The 18473-nt window shown below is 43.9% G+C and overlaps 1 protein-coding gene across 2 annotated transcripts in view; it reads left to right on the top strand.

Annotated features, from left to right (window-relative positions):
• TMEM245 (transmembrane protein 245) overlaps positions 1-18473 on the top strand; it is a 139209-nt gene that overhangs the window by 44728 nt on the left and 76008 nt on the right. For both annotated transcript variants that reach the window (XM_081343489.1, XM_081343488.1), the window contains exon 8: positions 2002-2084. In XM_081343489.1, the coding sequence (XP_081199615.1) occupies positions 2002-2084 (83 nt within the window). The remainder of the gene's footprint in view (positions 1-2001; positions 2085-18473) is intronic.

Consider the following 18473-nt stretch of genomic DNA (forward strand, 5'->3'; position numbering starts at 1 on the left):
CTCATCCCCACTGTAAAACATGGCGGAGGGAGCATCATGGTTTGGGCCTGCTTTGCTGCCTCAGGGCCTGGACGGATTGTTGTCATTGATGGGAAATTGAATTCCAGAATTTATCAGGACATTTTGCAGGAAAACGTACGACCATCTGTCCGCCAACTGAAGCTCCGCAGAGGATGGGTGATGCAACAGGACAATGACCCAAAGCATACAAGTAATTCAACAAAACAATGGCTTCAACAGAACAGAATACGCCTTCTGGAGTGGTCCAGTCAGAGTCTTGACCTCAACCCGATTGAAATGCTGTGGCATGACCTTAAGAGAGCGATTCACACCAGACATCCCAAGAATATTGCTACACTGAAAAGAGTTTTGTGCAGAGGAGTGGTCCAAAATTACTCCAGATCGTTGTGCAGGTCTGATCTGCAACTACAGGAAACGTTTGGTTGAGGTTATTGCTGCCAGAGGAGGGTCCAACCAGTTATTAAGTCCAAAGGTTCACATACTTCTTCCACCCTGCATTGTGAATGTTTCCATCTTATGTTCAATTAAAACATGACAAGAGCTAATGTTTGTGTAGTATTATTTTAAGCAGACTGTGTTTTTCTATTGTTGTGACTTACATGACGTTTAGAGCGCATTTTATGGCCAATTCGTGCAAAACTCCACGTAATCCCAAAGGGTTCACATGTATGATACATGATGATATATACAATTATAAATATCACATATAATAATGCAAACTATTAATTTCTGATTCCTCTACTTTTAAGACAAAGAAATACTGATATTTTGCTACCCTTATCCCCACAAAATAATCTCTAATATGGGATCTTACCTGTGTCCAACCAGACTTATTTTCAGTCTTCCTCCAGTTGCATTCTAAGATTTTTTCGGATGCTTTGATCTCCCTAATTCCTTCAGTAAAGCACAGCACATCCTGGGATCATCACCCAGAAAGATGTCACTTAAGGAGTGATACAATGCAAGGCCAAACCAACCACTAGATCCTCAAGGAAAATCCCAAGCTCTTTCTGGAATCCCACTGGTTCCATCAATTACCTGGGGCAGGCCTGTCTCAATGCATGGAGGGTGAGGGAGTCAAAAAGCAACCAGGAGTTATATATTCATAGCATTAGATTAATACTAATATCCTATGTTGTCAGATCACATCTCAACCACTCCAAGACAAAGAACAGATCTAAAGTGCAGCCTTTGGTATATATACAGTTGTCAATAAATTGGGTCAGATCCACGATTGCATGGCAGGTCATGTACTCTTGAGGCACCCCAGACTCAGTGCCTAGGTGGTAGATTGAAATCCTCAAGGACCAATGGCCCTGGGAACTCTATTTCCAACCCAGCAACAGAATCTTAACAGTTCAGGTAGGGATGCCACTGAGCAGCAGAGAGAATGGTATACTAGCAGCATTCTGAACTATTACCTTAAGCTAGAGTACCAATTATCTACAGAGCAGAGTCCTTGAAAGCCTATAACAACTCACAACAACTGATAGCAGCTACTTCTCTTCCATTTCCTGGGCAATTGGCTGGTGCACACATTTCTGAAAGGACTCCCAGACCCTCGCCCCTTCTAGGCACATCAGGTCTCAGCAAGACATACCAGGTCAGCACTCCTCCAAAATAAGATTATGGGTAAGGAGCAGCTTTGTTACACAGCAGCTTGGCAATCAGAAACATCAGTGGCATCTTACATCAATGGCCACTGTTGACTTGGTTCCCAGGCATTGAAGGTAGAAGCCAAGGACCAGATAGCAGGACTGCTTGTGACCTCTTTCCCCTCCCCCCAGTGTTTATTCATCTCCATGTTGGATTACTGTAATTCACTTGGTATGGGGCCAATTTTTGAAAGAAACAAAAATCAGAATCTAGTCCAGAATAAGGATTACACCAAGCTACCAATCTTACTGACAAAATAAATGACAGGTGTGTATTTAATGGTGTGAGACATTCTTTTTTTTTCTTACCTCTGTATTGCATTAGGTTCATCAGGAAAGTGTACATATGATTGAGGTAACAAGCAGGTTGATTAATGAAACGGTAGCCAACCACCCAGAATGGGCCAAGTAAGTAATGCCATATCTGATAGGATTTAAATATTCTCTTCATTTTGATATTGGACATTATTGTGTTGGGTATGGAAAATGTGAGAAAGAGGTTATAATTTATTTTTGGCCTATTGTTGAATTTTGAAAGCATTTAAAACCAATAAGCTATTGGCCTTAACCTTTGGATACTGCCTCAGTATCAAATTATTATCTTACCATTTTGTTATGTCAAATTAAGAAATTCATGTGCTTAGATTTCCTAATTATACAGGGAGAATTTTCTATCAATTAAATTATTTAAATTCTTCCTTGAATCCTAAAACCGAAGGGTTATTTAATGTCAGATAATTATTCTATCTGTTCTCATAGTATTTGGTGATATGCCACCAGGACACTTTCAAGCTGCTTTTTTTACAATAGCATTTTCCTATTTATTTACCTAGCACTCAAATCAAGAGAATACTTCGCTGAAATAAACCATGTTCCAGCATTTTATCCACTTTTTTGCACATGTATAGCATGGTGATTTGCAACATACCTTAAGCATGAACACTGTAACTGTTTCCTCTTCCTTAAATAAAATCTTTTATTAAGAAAATGCCAATTTATGTCAGCACCCTGACATGGATTTAGCCAGTTTTTCTCCTTAAATCTATTTTGCTGCATATCTGTACTGACCTGCCTCAGCTAATTCTCCCAAGAAAGCAGAACTCTTGAAACTGGCATTGTTTCAAACAGGAACTTTTATTGAGAGTTAGTGATAGCAGGAAAGCAAAGCAAGATCTAAAGATTTCCTGCACAAATTGCTACATTAAAACTTTCATTCACTAAACCCCACTCCAGAACCCAGCTGTCCAGTTCACGTCCAACCAATCCACAGGTGTGAAGTTGTTATGGGAACCGGAGATGATAAGGCATATTACTTTCCCCTTTTCACACCCAAAGAGATACATCAAAGTTTAGAAAGAACAAAGTAGAAGAAATACATCCATAAGGCCCCCTCTTAGCAGAGCAAAGCCTGCCTTCTCCCACTAGAATGGCAGAGCCCAGAAAAGAAAGCAAAGCCTCCCCCCTCCCACTAGAATGGCAGAGCCCCGAAAAGAAACATTGAAGGGGATTCTGACATGCTGCCCCTCTTAAAAGGAGAAATTTGTGCACTAGTGCAGCAGCCAAGGGATTGTGGGGCTCTGCACCCTATGGCTGGTTTTTGCCTGCTAGGGGACCCTAAATGGGCCTGAAGTTGCCCTGTACATGCAACAAAGAAGGAAGGAAGTCCCGCCGATTGCGGAGAGATGGCAGTCGATCCAATCATTTTGGGAAAAGCCCTCCAGAAGCCATCTGGAGAAAGACTAGCTTAACTGCAGAGTCTAGTCCAAGCTACAAGCAGCCGGAGCCCAAAAGCACTACTTTAAGCTGACTGTAAATAACATGTTTGGAACTGGGTAAGAACAGTGGTTTTTTCTCTTCTACTTGAAAATTGATTTCCTGGGGGGGGAGAAAACCCCCAAGAAGCAAAAAGCTTTTGAAAGTGAGAAGGGTGGGGGATTTTTGCCCCACCCTCCTACAGATTGAAGCAGCAAATTAAACTTTTCAGGGGGAATATAAATATACTGAAATGAATATAAGTCTTAATTTGGATAAGTTTAAAATCAATGGAATCTGTTAAGATTTTCCTTTTAAATTATGAAAGTAGAAGTAAACAATTGTCTATTACTGACTGGTGCTGACATCTAGTGGTGGATGAAAATATACAAAGCAGTTGCTTTATTACAGGGACTGGCAAAGCCCAGGAAAAGTTAACTTGGTTTTGGTGACCTTCAGTATCTTAACAACAGAGAGCAGCTGTGACAAAAAAGAAAGAAAAATTTTTGGGCTATCTACAAAATGAGAATTGTAAATCTAAAAAAAAAAGAATTGACCTTTCTGGATTACAAATACTAACTCAACTGTGACTCTAAAACAGTTTGCAGAGAAAGCAAAACCCTGATTTTTAGCTATCATGGAAAACCAGAGATCTGCAGAAAGAATATACCAAGAAAAAACAATTTCCAGAAGGAAATCTATGCTATGTTGCAACTACTCCAAACAATTATCTCAAACCATGAAGAAATTAAAAATAACTTTGAAAATATAAATGAACACATCTCCAATTTAACTTTACAACATAAAAATAAAAACAGAATGAGCAGAAAAAACAGACAACTGAATATGAGACAGAGGAGAGAGATTTCAAGATGGAACTTAACAATAGAAGAAAATATGACTTAACTCAGATGGGAAAAAAACTTACAGGAAATACTGGACATGGAAAAGATAACCTATAAGTTTGAGGACAAGAAAAAAGATTTGACAAAATGGATTCTGCCAGGAGAACTACGAGAACTTGAGAGACAAAAAATGATAAAATCAAGAAAGAAAGAAAGGATAAGATTCTCAATGAATACGAAGGGGTGAAACCTTCCTACAAAAATATCTTACCTGTTTTGCCTTTTGTACCTGCAACAACACTTTTAAGATTATGGAAAGTTTCTTTGATTCAGCAAAGCATATTGATCAGGAAAGATGTTTGGCAAAAATAAGAAAAGAGGCTAACGTGAGAATTAAGAAATTAGATGATGGGATTTACCAAGGGGAATATTTAAAAAATAAACATCTGTTTTGTTGTTGTTAGTTGCGAAGTCGTGTCCGACCCATCGTGACCCTATGGACAACATTCCTCCAGGCCTTCCTGTCCTCTACCATCTTCTGGAGTCCATTCATTCATTCATTCATTCATTCATTCATTCATTCATTCATTCATTTATTTATTTATTTATTTATTGATGGGATTTATATCCCGCCCTATCTCCCGAAGGACTCAGGGCGGCTAACAACAAAACATATAATAAGTACAGAAATCAAGATAAAAATAAAATTGAAATCATCTGTGCAATAAATTAAAATTAAAGATTAAAAAATAAATTAAAAATTCTAAATATAGTTAATTAAAATGCCTGTTAGTCCAGGTCAGCCTGGTGGAACAGGAGTGTTTTGAGGCTGCGGCGAAAGGATTGGAGGTTTTGGGCCATCCGAAGCTCAGGGGGGAGCTGATTCCATAGGGCTGGCGCTCCCACAGAGAAGGCCCTCCCCCTGGGGGTCACCAGCCGACATTGCCTAGCTGACGGTACCCTGAGGAGGCCTTCTCTGTGTGAGCGTACTGGACGATGGGAATTTGTTCCTGGCAGCAGATGGTCCTGCAAGTATCCCGGGCCTAAGCCATGTAGGGCTTTAAAGGTAAGTACCAGCACCTTAAATCTCACCCGGAGGGCAACTGGTAGCCAATGCAGCTCACGCAGGAGGGGTGTAATATGGGAGTATCGGGGTGCTCCCATCACAACCCGTGCAGCTGTATTCTGCACCAGCTGAAGCCTCCGGGTGGTCTTCAAGGGCAGCCCCATGTAGAGAGCATTACAGTAATCTATACGGGAGGTAACGAGTGCGTGGGTGACTGTACGTAGGGCATCTCGGTCCAAAAAGGGGCGCAATTGGTATATAAGACGAATCTGTGCAAATGCCCCCCTAGCCACGACTCCAATATGATCTTCAAAACTGAGTCGTGAATCTAGGAGGACGCCCAGATTGTGTGCTCTATCAATGGGAGGTAACATCTCTCCTCCTATAGTCAGAGATGGAACCTCTTGGACTAAACGAGATGACGGTATGTACAGCCACTCAATCTTGGCCGGGTTGAGTCGAAGCCTGTTTTCTCCCATCCAAATCTGTACCGCTTCCAGGCAACGGGACATCACATCGAGGGCATCACTGGGTTGGTTCGGGATGGAGATGAATAGCTGGGTATCATCAGCATATTGATGATATTTCACCCCGAAGCCACGGATGATCTTTCCCAGCGGCTTCATATAGATGTTGAACAGGAGGGGCGAGAGCACCAATCCCTGAGGCACTCCACAACTAAGAGGCCTAGGGCTTGACCTCTGCCCTCCTGCCAACACCGTCTGCGAATGGTCCGAGAGGTAGGAGAACCACCGCAGAACGGTGCCTCCCACTCCCAGCCCCTCAAGACAACGCAGTAAGATACCGTGGTCGATGGTATCAAAAGCCGCTGATAGATCTAATAGGACCAGGACAGAGGAATAACCTCTATCTCGGGCCCGCCAGGGGGTCCTCTCCCGTCTCTTGATTTAAAAGGGAGCGGACCACTCTAAATAGGGCGGCCAAGCGGTTATCTGCGGACGCAATGAGGGTGGTGAAGTAGGCGCGCGTCGCCACCCTCATTGCCACAAGATAAGATCTAGAAAAGGATCTTAACTGTGTTCGGTCAGACTCAGACCGACTGGTTCTCCAAATGCTCTCTAGGCCCCTTCTCTGGCGTTTCATCTCCCGCAGGTCCTTGGAGAACCAAGGAGCGAGTCGGGACTTGCGCTGGGTCAGAGGCCGCAAAGGGACAACGCGGTAGAGAGCCTCCGAAGCAGCCTGTTGCCAGGCATTAACTAAGGACTCGACCGGGTTGTGGGAGAGGGAGGTGGGAATCGGTCCAAGCGCCATCTGGAATTTATCTGGGTCCATCAGGCGCCTGGGGCGGAACCACCTGGTCGGTTCCGCCTCCTGACAGCGGGGGGTGACGTGACGGAGGCCCAACCGCAGGAGGCTCACGCCTACTGTTTCAGTGACTCCATCCAGCCATTCATTCTCTGTCGTCCCCTTCTTCTCTTGCCCTCAATCTTTCCCAGCATTAGGCTCTTCTCCAGTGAGTCCTTCCTTCTCATTAGGTGGCCAAAGTACTTTGAGTTTTAGCTTCAGGATCTGGCCTTCTAAAGAGCAGTCAGGGTTGATCTCCTCTAGGACTGACCGGTTTGATCGCCTTGCAGTCCAAGGGACTTGCAGGAGTCTTCTCCAGCACCAGAGTTCAAGGCCTTAATTCTTTGGCGCTCAGCCTTTTTTATGGTCCAACTTTCACTGCCATAGATTGCAACTGGGAAGACCATAGCTTTGACTATATGCACTTTTGTTGACAGGGTGATGTCTCTGCATTTTAGTGTGTTGTCTAGATTTGCCATGGCTTTCCTCCCGAGGAGCAAGCGTCTTTTAATTTCTTGGCTACAGTCCCCATCTGCAGTGATCTTGGAGCCCAGGAAAATAAAATCTGTTACTACTTCCATTTCTTCCCCAATATGGTTAAAGAAATAGAAAGATTTTGGATATAAATGAAGATTAGTTTAAGAGGGATGAACCCCTCAAGTAACATAGTTGTCAAGCAATAACATTCAAAAATAACATTTTTTCTTTCTTTTTTTCTTTGTGTTTTGCTTTTTGACAAGAGAAATATAAAAATGTTGGGATGGTTTATATAAAAGAAATGTTTTCTCTGTCCCCCCCCCTTTTTTAAGGTATGAGAAATGTAAAAGTGTTGGGATGGCTTATATGAGAAAAAAGACTTAAAAGTGTAACTAATTTTGAGAAAATCTTAACCAGTAAGCATGCTTTGAATATTGTGGGGAAAACAAATTTAAATAAGAATTCTGTAAATAGTATATATGACAAGGCAATTAAAAAAGAAGCTTTATATTGATGATGTTATTATTTCCAGAAATATGAGAAAAATATCTATACTTTAATTGTCATTTATTCAAATAAGAACTGTATTAATTTAAGTTGAAAAAAGAGAATATTGTTGGAAGAAGAGAAAATCAAGCAAAGCCATTATATGGACTATAGAATTATAGAAATTAATTGTTATTGATTATTTTTTTAAATACTAACCCAGACAACATGCTGTTTCCCAAATATTAAGGTGATTATGTTAAAAATTAATAAAACATTTTTTTTTAAAAAAAGGAGAAATCTGGAGAGAGAGAAAATAATAAAATAGGGAGGAAAGAAAAATATTAGGTTAATCAGGTTTGTCTGGGTAACAAGCATGAAAACATTTGAGCAGTTTAGGGGTTCTAACATGTTTTTTATGCACCCATTGATTTCGGGAAATTTGGAGATCTTTCCAGGCTACTAGGTATTGCGTAGCTCCATGGTGGCGAACCAATGGCATGCGTGCCACAGGTGGCATGCAGAGCCCTCTCTGTGGGCACACATGCCATCGCCCCAGTCCTAGGTCTCCGCCACCATGTGCAAAAAAAAAGGTTCAATCAATCAATTTCAACTTCTTGCAGGAAAAAAAAATCTCACAAAGTTGGAATTGCTTGATTGAACTTTATTTTCAGTCCCACATAGTGGTGAAGAAAGTGACGTGTCAGGGCTGGAAAAAAGGTGCTGTGTGGGGGGAGCGGCAGGAGCAGGGCACTCCATGTGAGGGGTGGGGCAGGGCCTGTTGCTTCCCTCCCCCTGCCAGACACCTGCTGAAGCCGTGCAGGGTAAGGTTGCCACCCTTGCCCCTGGCCAGATGCCCTTGCCTCCCCCAAGTGGTGTTTTTTATACTAACCTGCTTTCAGCTGCATTCTGTTTCTCCATTCGCTTCTCAGCCTTCGCCATGTGTTTGTGGGACAAAAAAAAGTTCCATGAGACTTTCTAACTTCTTGCGAGATGGAACTTTTTTTTCTTTTTTACCGATAGTCCCACAAACACGTGGTGAAGGCTAAGAAGCAGACGGAGGAACGGAATGCAGCTGAAAGGCAGGTTAGTAAAAAAAACAATTGGGGTAGGCGAGGGCATCTGGCAACCTTATCCTGCATGGTGGTGGGAGGGTTAACGGGCATGGGTCCCCCAGGACGAACTGGGTAAAGCAGGGGAAGAGGAGGCTGGGCAGATTGCCAGCGGTGCCAGTGGCCAATCGCACGTGCAAGTGGGACAGCAGTGCAAGGCAGAAGCACCGGGCCAGAGGGGAGGCTGGGCAGGTTGCAGGCCCTGGCGGCGCCGGCAGCAAGGAGGCCGATCACAAGCATGAATGGGACAGCTGCGCAGGGCAGAAGCGCAACCTGGAGCCAGAGGGGAGGCCGGGCAGATTGAGGGCGCTGCTGGCACCATCGGCACAGAGGCCAATTGCACACGCGAGCGGGACAGCTGCACAGGCAGAGGTGCTGCCAAGGGCTGGAGGGGAGGCTGGGCAAACTGCAGGTGCTGGTAGTGGTGGCCAATTGCTTGGAGGCCAATTGCTTGCGCGACTGGCAGAGCTGCGCGAAGCAAAGTCGTTGCCTGGGGCTGGGGGGGAGGCCAGGCAGATTGCGGCTGTCGGCAGTGGCGCAGAAGTCAATCCCATGCACGAGCGGGACAGCTGCGCGAGGCAGAAGGTCTGCCCAGGGCCAGGGGGAGGCTGGGCAGGTTGTGGGTGCTGACAGTGCTGGTGGCACGGAGGCTGATCATAAGCACAAGCAGGACAGCCGTGCAGGGCAGAGGCACTGCACAGGGCCAGAGGGGAGGCTGGGCAGATTGCGGGTGCCTGCAATCTGCCCGGCCTCCCTTTTGACCCTAGACAGTGCTTCTGCCCTGTGTTGCTGTCCTGCTTGCACATGCGATCAGCCTCCCCACAGCCACTGATATGGAGTTGCACAATGGGGGCGTGTATCCGGGCAGCTCAGGCAAGAAGAAGGTGGGCTTCATAGGGCTGGACCCCTACAGCCCCAAGTCCTCCCGTGACGGGGCGCTGCTGATTGCTGGCTCCAAAGGTGGCAGTGGCAAATGCAGCTCAATTCTCAGCAAGCCTCGTTTGCCACCTCCTGCCCAATGCTGCTGCCATGAGGCCGCGGAACAAGCCGGGTGGAGGTAAGAAACCCTGTCAGGGCGATGGGAGAAGGGCGCTCTGCAAGGGTTGGGTCCGACGCACGTGTGACTGCTACTTTGCTTTCTGTGCCAGGGCTGGGCTGGACTGGGCATGCAGCCTCCTCGCTGCTTCTTTCCCCACAGACATTGGGAATGCTCACCCTATGTACTTCTTGTCCCGGGGCACCTGCTGCCATCCCGCGCTTTCCAGCCCATCGTTATCCAGCTGGGCATGGTGAGCTCGGGCCTTGGCAAATAGAGGCTGGAGGGTAGTGAGAGCCGTGGCTGCCTGGCTCCGCCTGAGGACACATGTGGGGAGAGGCGCTGCCTGGCTCAGTAAGCCCCGATCCACCTGCAGAAGGAGCAGAAGGATGGAGGAGGAGGGCTGCCCGGGGATGGGTGCAGGGCTACCCACAGGGGAATCTGACCAGCCTCAGCCTGGGGGAGGGGAGAGGCCGAGGAAGCCCGGAGGTAGGCATGCCCGGCCGGCTGGTAATGGGCTGGAGATCACGGGACAGTGGCAGCTGTCCTGGAACGAGCGATAGGTGGGGTGGGTGCTCCCGATGTCCATGGGGGAAGAAGCCGCGCCCAGGCACGGCACGGCACGGAAAGCAAGGCAGCAGCCCTATGTTCACTCTCTACTATAATGGGTAGAGGTGCAGGGGGAACTGCTGGCCTTAAAGACAAGGTAATTTCAGGTTTTAACAGGCTGCAGTGGAATATGGGGTGGATTTGCCTCAAGAATTTTGGGAGTTCCAGCTTCCTCTGCGATAGGGTTTATTATGTGTTTTATTGGGAATGGATCCACAAATTTGGGCCCCAGTTTCTTTGAGGGCTGCAATGACTGAAGGATCCTATTAGGTATACCCGGTCCCCTACTTTGAAGTTTAGGTTTCATCTTTTTCTTGTCTGCCTGAGCCTTATAAGCTGCTCTAGTTTTATCTAAGGCTTTTGTGACTACTGGCCAGGTGTTCTGCAACTGCTTAATCAATTCCTTAAGGGAAAGGATGGTGGGCTTGTTATTTTGCAATTCGGGCATGGGGTTGAAAATGTGGCCAGTGGAACCCCAGGCTAGAACGGACTGCATTGTTGTATGTTACTTCAGCAAATGGCAGGAGGTCGGTCCAGTACTGCTCCAATACTGAGTTGGTTTGCTCTTTCCCACCATTTGTTTGAGGATGATGGCTAGATGACAGGCCCTGGTCCGTACCCCAAAGGTCCAAAAATGCCCTCCAGAACTTTGAGGGGAATTGGACCCCCCTTTCAGAGATTATGCACTGCGGGGCTCCGTGCAAACAATAGATATGGTGAAGGAACATCTTTGCCAAAGTCTTTGCAATTGGTATTTTTGAGCAAGGGATGAAATGGACCTGTTTTGAAAACAGGACAGTCAGCACCCAAATAATGGTATTATACCACTCTCAGGTAGTTCTACAATAAAATCCATAGAGCAGGGCTTTTCAACCTTTTCACCCATTGTACCACTTTTAGGATATGGCTACATCCGAGTACCACCAGTTGCCTAGCAAGGTGTCAAAAACTTGATGACCAAAAAAAAAAAATGTGATGAAGTACAGGTGATTCTCAACTTACAACAGTTCGCTTGGTTACTGTTTGAAGTTACAATGGCACTGAAAAAAATGCCCAAGTCGCAGCTGAGCAAGACACCTGTCTGCCCCCTGGCAGCACTCTTCCTCCTGTCCGAGGTTTTCATTGTTGTGAGCATTTCTGTTGCGGATTGGCAGTAGGGGTGGGGTGGGGGGTGGTGTTTGGTTGAGCAGGTTTTGGTCACTTCACATGACCCTGGGACACTGTGACCATCATAAATATGAATCAGTTGCCAAGCATTTGAATGTAAATCACAAGACCCTGGAGATGCTGCAACATTCCAGCTGATCGGCGCTTCTTCTGGGCTCAGAAGCACCAGGATCAGCGCTGAGCTCCAGCTGGAGCCTGGCACTGATCCTGGCGCTTCCACTGAGCCCTGACAGCCCTACAGGTCCAGCCATCTCTCACCCAGGCTTATACAGTGCTGCCACTAGTTCACCTCATTCCCCTCCCCCGCTACCACTTTTCTAGGATGGTCGCGTACCACCTGCCAGGTCCTAATGTACCACAGGTGGTACCCGTACCACTGGTTGAAAAGCCCTGCCATAGAGATCTCTCTCCAGAATGCTGAAGGGTTTGCGACTGATTACAAAAGGCCAGGTGTTTTTTCTTGACTTCATTTTGCTACTGCACAGTTAGGGCAGCTGGCAACATAACCCTCCACATCTTTCTTAATGGAGGGCCACCAAAACTGTTGCTTTAAGAGATGTAACATTTTCACGAATCCAACGTGCCCATCCGGTTTGGAGTCATGGCAGGTTTGCATAGTCCATAGTCTCTGGCTAACTGGCATATACAATTTCCTCCCTACCCATGCAAGGCCATCTTGCATGGAACAGAGGTTTTTGTGTTTAAGGCATCAGTCATCTTTGTCCGACGTTTGTTTGAATTTGGATGTGACAGTGGTCTCTAGGAGAGGTTAACTCTTTGACTGCGCTCTAGTGGTCACTGGTGCTGCTAGCTGCTGTACGAGAAGCATGGGTTTAACTATTTTTGTCTTTAAACTGTTATATTGCGGTAATTTCAATAAGGCATCTGCTAGGAAGATTTTCCCACTGGCAGATAACAGAGGAAAATTGAACTGTTGGAAGTACTGTGTCCATCAGGCTTGTTTGGGGGAGAGTTTCCTTGGGGTTTTCAGTGCTTCTCTCTGTCTCTGTCTCTCTCTGCAAATGGCGGAGGATGACTTGGAGCCGCAGGAGAAGGCTGAAAGAGCCGCATGCGGCTTCAGAGCCGTGGGTTGCCAACCTGTGCCCTAAGGGGTATTTTATTCCCTTCCCCTCAAGAGAATCTTACTTTGCATTCATGTGACACATGCTAGCCAACAAAGGAGCTGGGCAACAATTGGAGGACAGTGGGAGGGGGCAGTCTACCACAAGCTGGGGAATTGCAAGATACCAAGCCAGGGTTGGAGAAGTAGCTGGGATAGAGGAATGAGAGAGATATTTTTTTCTTTTAAAGGTATTTTAATTTTTTTAAAAAACTTATTTAAATATTTCCTGAAAATATTTTTTTAGATATTTTTAAAAGATAGTTTTTAGAGTTCTTTAAAAGATACAATTTAGACTTTTTTTAAAAGGTATTTTTTAGGTTTTCTTTAAAGAATTTTAAAATAAAAAGTCCTAAGTGCGAAGAACAGTTGTAGGCCATTTTGTTAAGTGCCATTGCAAATTTGAACAGTCACTAAACAAATTGTTATAAGTCAAGGACTCTATTTAATACTATCTCTAGTGATATCCATGATTAATTGTAAAATTAAAGTAAAGGTAGTCCTTGACTTTCAAACACAAAATTTCTGTTAATAAGTAAGACTGTTAAGAGAGTTTTGCCACATTTTATGATCATTCTCCGCACAATTGTTATGTGAATCTACCAGTTGTTAAGTTAGTAACACAGTTATGAAATCAGGTGATCACAAAACGGGATCACATGACCCAAGACATTGTAACTGTCATAATGATGAGTCAGTTGCCAAGCATCCAAATTATTATCATGTGACCATGAGGATGCTTTAATGGTGGTAAATGTGAAAAATAGTCCTAAGTTACTTTTTTCATTGCCATTGTAACTTTGGTCACTGATAAGTTGAGGACTCAAGTGTCAAATTTTGAGTTATTTTAAAATGGATTCAGATGTATTGGAAGGATAGTTAAGGTCCAGAAAAAAAAATTATGAAGGAAATTTGAAGTAACTTTAAAAAAGGATGATTCACTTATTGAAACTAGTTTAAGAGAAAGTCTGTTGTATTTATTTTGCAAATATTTACATTATCACAGAAACAGTTAAATAATGTAACCAGACTTGAAACAGAAACAAATCTATGATAATCAATCTTAAAACATTTCTTAAAACAGTAAAGCACAATAAAAATAAAAGCATAACAAATCCAATAACTTTCCCTGCTAAATTGACCTTGTTATAATGCCATATAACAAACGCTATTCATATATTATAATGAGCAAAGTTAATAAGGGAGGATGAATTCACTTAACAACCATGTGATTCACTTAACTACAATATTTGCTTAACAACTGTGGCAAAAATAGCAATTGCATTAGCACTAAAACTTATATACCACTTCACAGTGCTTTACAGTCCTCTAGGCAGTTTTTTGAGGTGGCTGGATGGAGTCACTGAAGCAGTAGGTGTGAGCTTAAATGGACTCCAGAAGATGGTAGAGGACAGGAAGGCCTGGAGGAACGTTGTCCATAGGGTCGTGATGGGTCGGACACGACTTCGCAACTAACAACAATAACAACAACAAGGCAGTTTACAGAATCAGCATATTGCCCCCAACAGTCTGGGTCCTCATTTTACCGACTTCGGAAGGATGGAAGTGAGTCAACCTTGACCAGTGAGAATTGAACTGCCAAATTGCAGATGGCCGGCAGTTAGCAGAAGTAGCCTGCACTACTGCATCCTAACCACTGCACCACCAAAGCTCAGAGGTATAAAGTGGAGCAGAACTCACCAACCATTGATTAAAAACACCCCACGTATGGTTGGAAGTCAAGGATTACCGATATAGACTTTAGAGCAATGTTTGTGAAACATGACAAACTTTACACTTGTGAACATCACCTCCCAGAATGTATGGCTGAGGAATTTTGGGAGTTGAAGTCCACATCTCTTAAACCTGCCAAGTGTGAACAGGGCTGTTTCCCAGGGACAAGAATCAACCAGTAGTCAGTAACTCTTGTAAGAGAATACAAGGCTGAAAATCTCCCAAAATCTTTCTTGCAGATTTTAGGGCAAGTTTCTAATTCTTTTGCAATATGCCAAAGCGAAATTTCTTTACCCTGCCCAACCTAATCCTTTTTCTTTCCACAATTGATCAATCAACTTTTTTATATTCAAAGGCCAGCATAAGGAAAGAGGGATACAAAATTGTTTAAAAACCTAAAAGCATAAAATACAAAAATAGAAAGCACACTGAAAGCTAGAAAACTTTTTTTTAAAAAAATCTAAGAACATCTCTTAAAAATATCTAAAACTGGCTTTTAAAAAATCTAAAAAAATGTTTTAAACCAATCAAAACATTTTTAAACAATCTAAAATCTACTTTTTAAAAAAACTAAATTGTTTTTTTTAAAAAATCTAAAAAATACATTTTAAAAAATTGAAACAGTATCTTTTTAAAAACTAAAAGATAATGTAAAAATATATATTTTAAAGTAATCGTGTTTTTTTAAAAAAAATCTTTTTTCATGCTGCCCTGGGTTCTCCACCTGCTGCAGACCCCCGTCCTCTTTCCAGACATCTCTGTGGCTGCAACCAGTTTTCCGAAGGGTGAAAGAGCTTTGGAAGTGCACAACTCTGTCCCCAAGCCATAAAGCTAAGCATTCTGAAACTTTTTCACCCTTTGGAACTCCGGTTGCAGCACCTGACAGGCAGGCTTGGAGGCCCATTGCCCCGCCTCTCCTCGCATTGCTCTAGTTCCTCCATCTGCTGCAGACACCTCTGCTGCTGCAAACAGAATTCCAAAGGATGAAAGAGCTTCAGTAGGGACAATTAAAATTATTGCTGCATGTCTTCTCGCTCCCACCCTGCCTGCGCTTGCCACCACAAACGGCATACCCCTGTCTGAGACCTGCTTCTCTGCAAAGAGCACAGAACCCCCGCCCCTATTCTCTCAATGTTTTCTCTCTCCCCTGACATCTCACAACAGTCCCATTCCAGGTGAGGACCCTGAAAATTTTCACAGCAAGGTGAAGAAAGTGTCTCCCTCCCTCCATCCATAGCCCAACCCAAATGTTGGAGAAGGAATTTGAGCAGTTCAGGAAGCTAAGCTCCAGGGCTGCGCCCAATGGGAAGATAGAGGCCCACCAGTTGGCACATGGGCCGGCTGCCAGGTCATGAAGCTAATTGTCCTGCTCTACAAATTGGCTAGGACAAGTATCCCTGGACAAATTGCCCAGTTGGAAGGAGCAGGAGAGGAGTGGTGGGGGAGGAGTGCTGGGGGAGGGCAGGCAAAGGTCGGCTTCAGTGGGGGATAATTGACTGCAGCCAATTATCCCATTCTGAAGCCAGCATTCTGAACATTTTTGCCAGATGTGAGGTCTCTTTCTTCAGAGTGAGAAAATTTTCCTTCCATCCACTGAAGAAAGGGAAATCCCCTTAAATTCCCCATCCTCTTTACAACACTCCCTTCCAGCAATTCCAGAAGCCAGTAGAGAACTCCAGCATTGCCTTAACTTTCTCGGAGTCCATCTCTATCCCCTCATGGGAAATACAGTAACCCAAATAGTCAATTTTGCTCTGATGGAATTCACACTTTGAAAGCTTCAAAGCTGTCCTTCATTAGTGGGAGTGGGTAGATGTTTTCCACATACACAGTGTTTAACCCTCTACAGTCCATGCATAAGCGAAGGGGATCCACCCTTTTTCTCCAGAATAGCACCAGGGTGGCCACCCTGCATTGAGCTGGTTGGATAAATTCCTGGTTTAGGTTTTTATCTATAAAAAAGATGCAGCTCCCTTGGGGTCATCGAGTACGGTTTGGGCTTGGGTAGTTTATCCCTCGGCAAGATATCTATGGAGTAGTCTGTTGGTCAGTGGAATGGGAGCTCATCTCAGCCCTTCTTGCTAAACATGCCCTGCAAGTCCCACCACTCCTTTGGAATTTGAGGCTCAGCCTTCTTCCACTCATGCATGGCAGCTCCTACTTCCTGTCTCAGTTTCAGGATTGCATACTTCCTAAACTAAAAGCATCCCATAAAAAAAGAAATGCAAGAAGGCTAAGTGGTTATCTGACGAGGTCTTACAAATAGCTGAAAGAAGGAAAGTGAAAGGCAAGAAGAAAGGGAAAATGTACCCAATTTTATGCAAATTTCCATAGAATAGCAAGGAGAGATAAGAAGGCCTTCTAAAATGAACAATGCAAAGAAGTAGAGGAAAACAATAGAATGGGAAAGACTAGAGATCTCTTTAAGAAAATTGTTTTCCCCAAAACAAGACCATATTTTATTTGTGGTTTTTTTTTTTGCCTCCAAAAGAGTGACCAGGTCTTATTTTGGGGAGATATCTTACCTCTGGCATCTACAGCCCCATCCAGCCAGTCTACTTTTTCTGGGGTTGAAGGAATAGCTTTATTCTGCAGATGCATTGTGGCCTGCATTTTACAGTCAGGCCTTTCCAGAAGGCCTATGCAGCTGTAAGGTTTTTCAGCTCAGAATCCAAATAAATCCCAATGACACTCTGAACACGAGGCATCTGAATTAGAACACAGCTTTATTTCTTTGATCAAAGATATAGTGCTGGACACTCCACTCTCCTTTAGGCAGCAGAGAAGATGGAGAGCAGAGAACACATAATCAGAAAAGTTTTTGCTTTTTATAACTAATATACATCACAAGGTTCTTGCGCATCTAAAAAAAAATTCTTTGAATCTCCTCATCTATCCTGGTGTTACATTTCTGCATCTCTAAGCTTGAACACACAATAGCACAATAACTGGCAATTAGCCCATTAACTTTGTTACTTTGCAGGCAGGTAGAGAGCTGTTACATTTTAAAGCCATGGCTGAAAAACAAGAAGGGAAAGTTTTACAATTCAAGGAGAGAGGTGGTAGGAGATGAGCGAAGTGTTGCAATTTCTTAGCTAGGCTTTTCCTTGAAAAAACACAGTTTTAGAAACATTTTCTTTGGTCAGCACAATTTAGAATACAATGGAGCACATACAGAAAGGAAGCAAAAATAAATCAACAATAGCTGTTGTACATGAGAGATTGATTATACATAAAAGATTATATTTTGAAAGATTACACTTGGCTTGATCTCTACACAGCCAAGTACCGAGCTATGGATTCAATCCAGAGCTCGGTCCTTTGCTGCAGAGGTCTTGCAGAACTGAGCTATGGATTGAATCCATAGCTTTCCAGGCCTCCTGGGAAGGCCTGTGACTGAGAAATGCAGGTCTGGCTGCAGAAGGCGCCAAAGAAGAAATGGGCTGGTGAGGAGAGGCCTGGCTGCAAGGTAAGTGGGTGTGAGGCGTGTGGGGCAGATCCACACTACTACCCCTGCTCTAGCTTGATTTTTAAGTGTGTGCCTTGCCCCAAAACTAGGGCTTATTTTGGGGGTAGGGTTTATATTAGACCCACCCCCAAAAAATCAAACTAGGGCTTATTTTCAGGATAGGCCTTGCTTTCAGAGAAACACGGTATCAAGGGAATATTGCAAAGATGGACATGATAAAGGACAAAAATGATACAGACCTAACAGAAGCAGAAGAAGTTAAGAAGAGGTGGCAAGAGTACAAAGAAGAACTGTGCAAGAAAGATCTTAATGTCCCTGATAACCAATATTGTGTGATTGCTGACCTTGAGCCAGATATTCTGGAATGTGAAGTAAGTGGGCCTTAGGAAGCATTATCAACAACAAAGGTAGCAGAGGTGACAGTATTCCAGTTGAGCTATTTAAAATTCTAAAAGATGGTGCTATTAAAGGGTTGCACTCAATTTGTGAGGAAATTTGGAAAACTCAACAGTGGCCACAGGATTGGAAAAGATAAGTTTATATTTCAATTCCAAAGAAGGATAATGCCGAAGAATGTTCAAATTACCATGCAATTGCATTTATTTCACATGGTAGCAAA

The sequence above is a fragment of the Vipera berus genome, assembly GCF_964194415.1.
Source record: "Vipera berus genome assembly, chromosome: Z".
In the NCBI taxonomy this organism is placed as follows: domain Eukaryota; kingdom Metazoa; phylum Chordata; class Lepidosauria; order Squamata; family Viperidae; genus Vipera; species Vipera berus.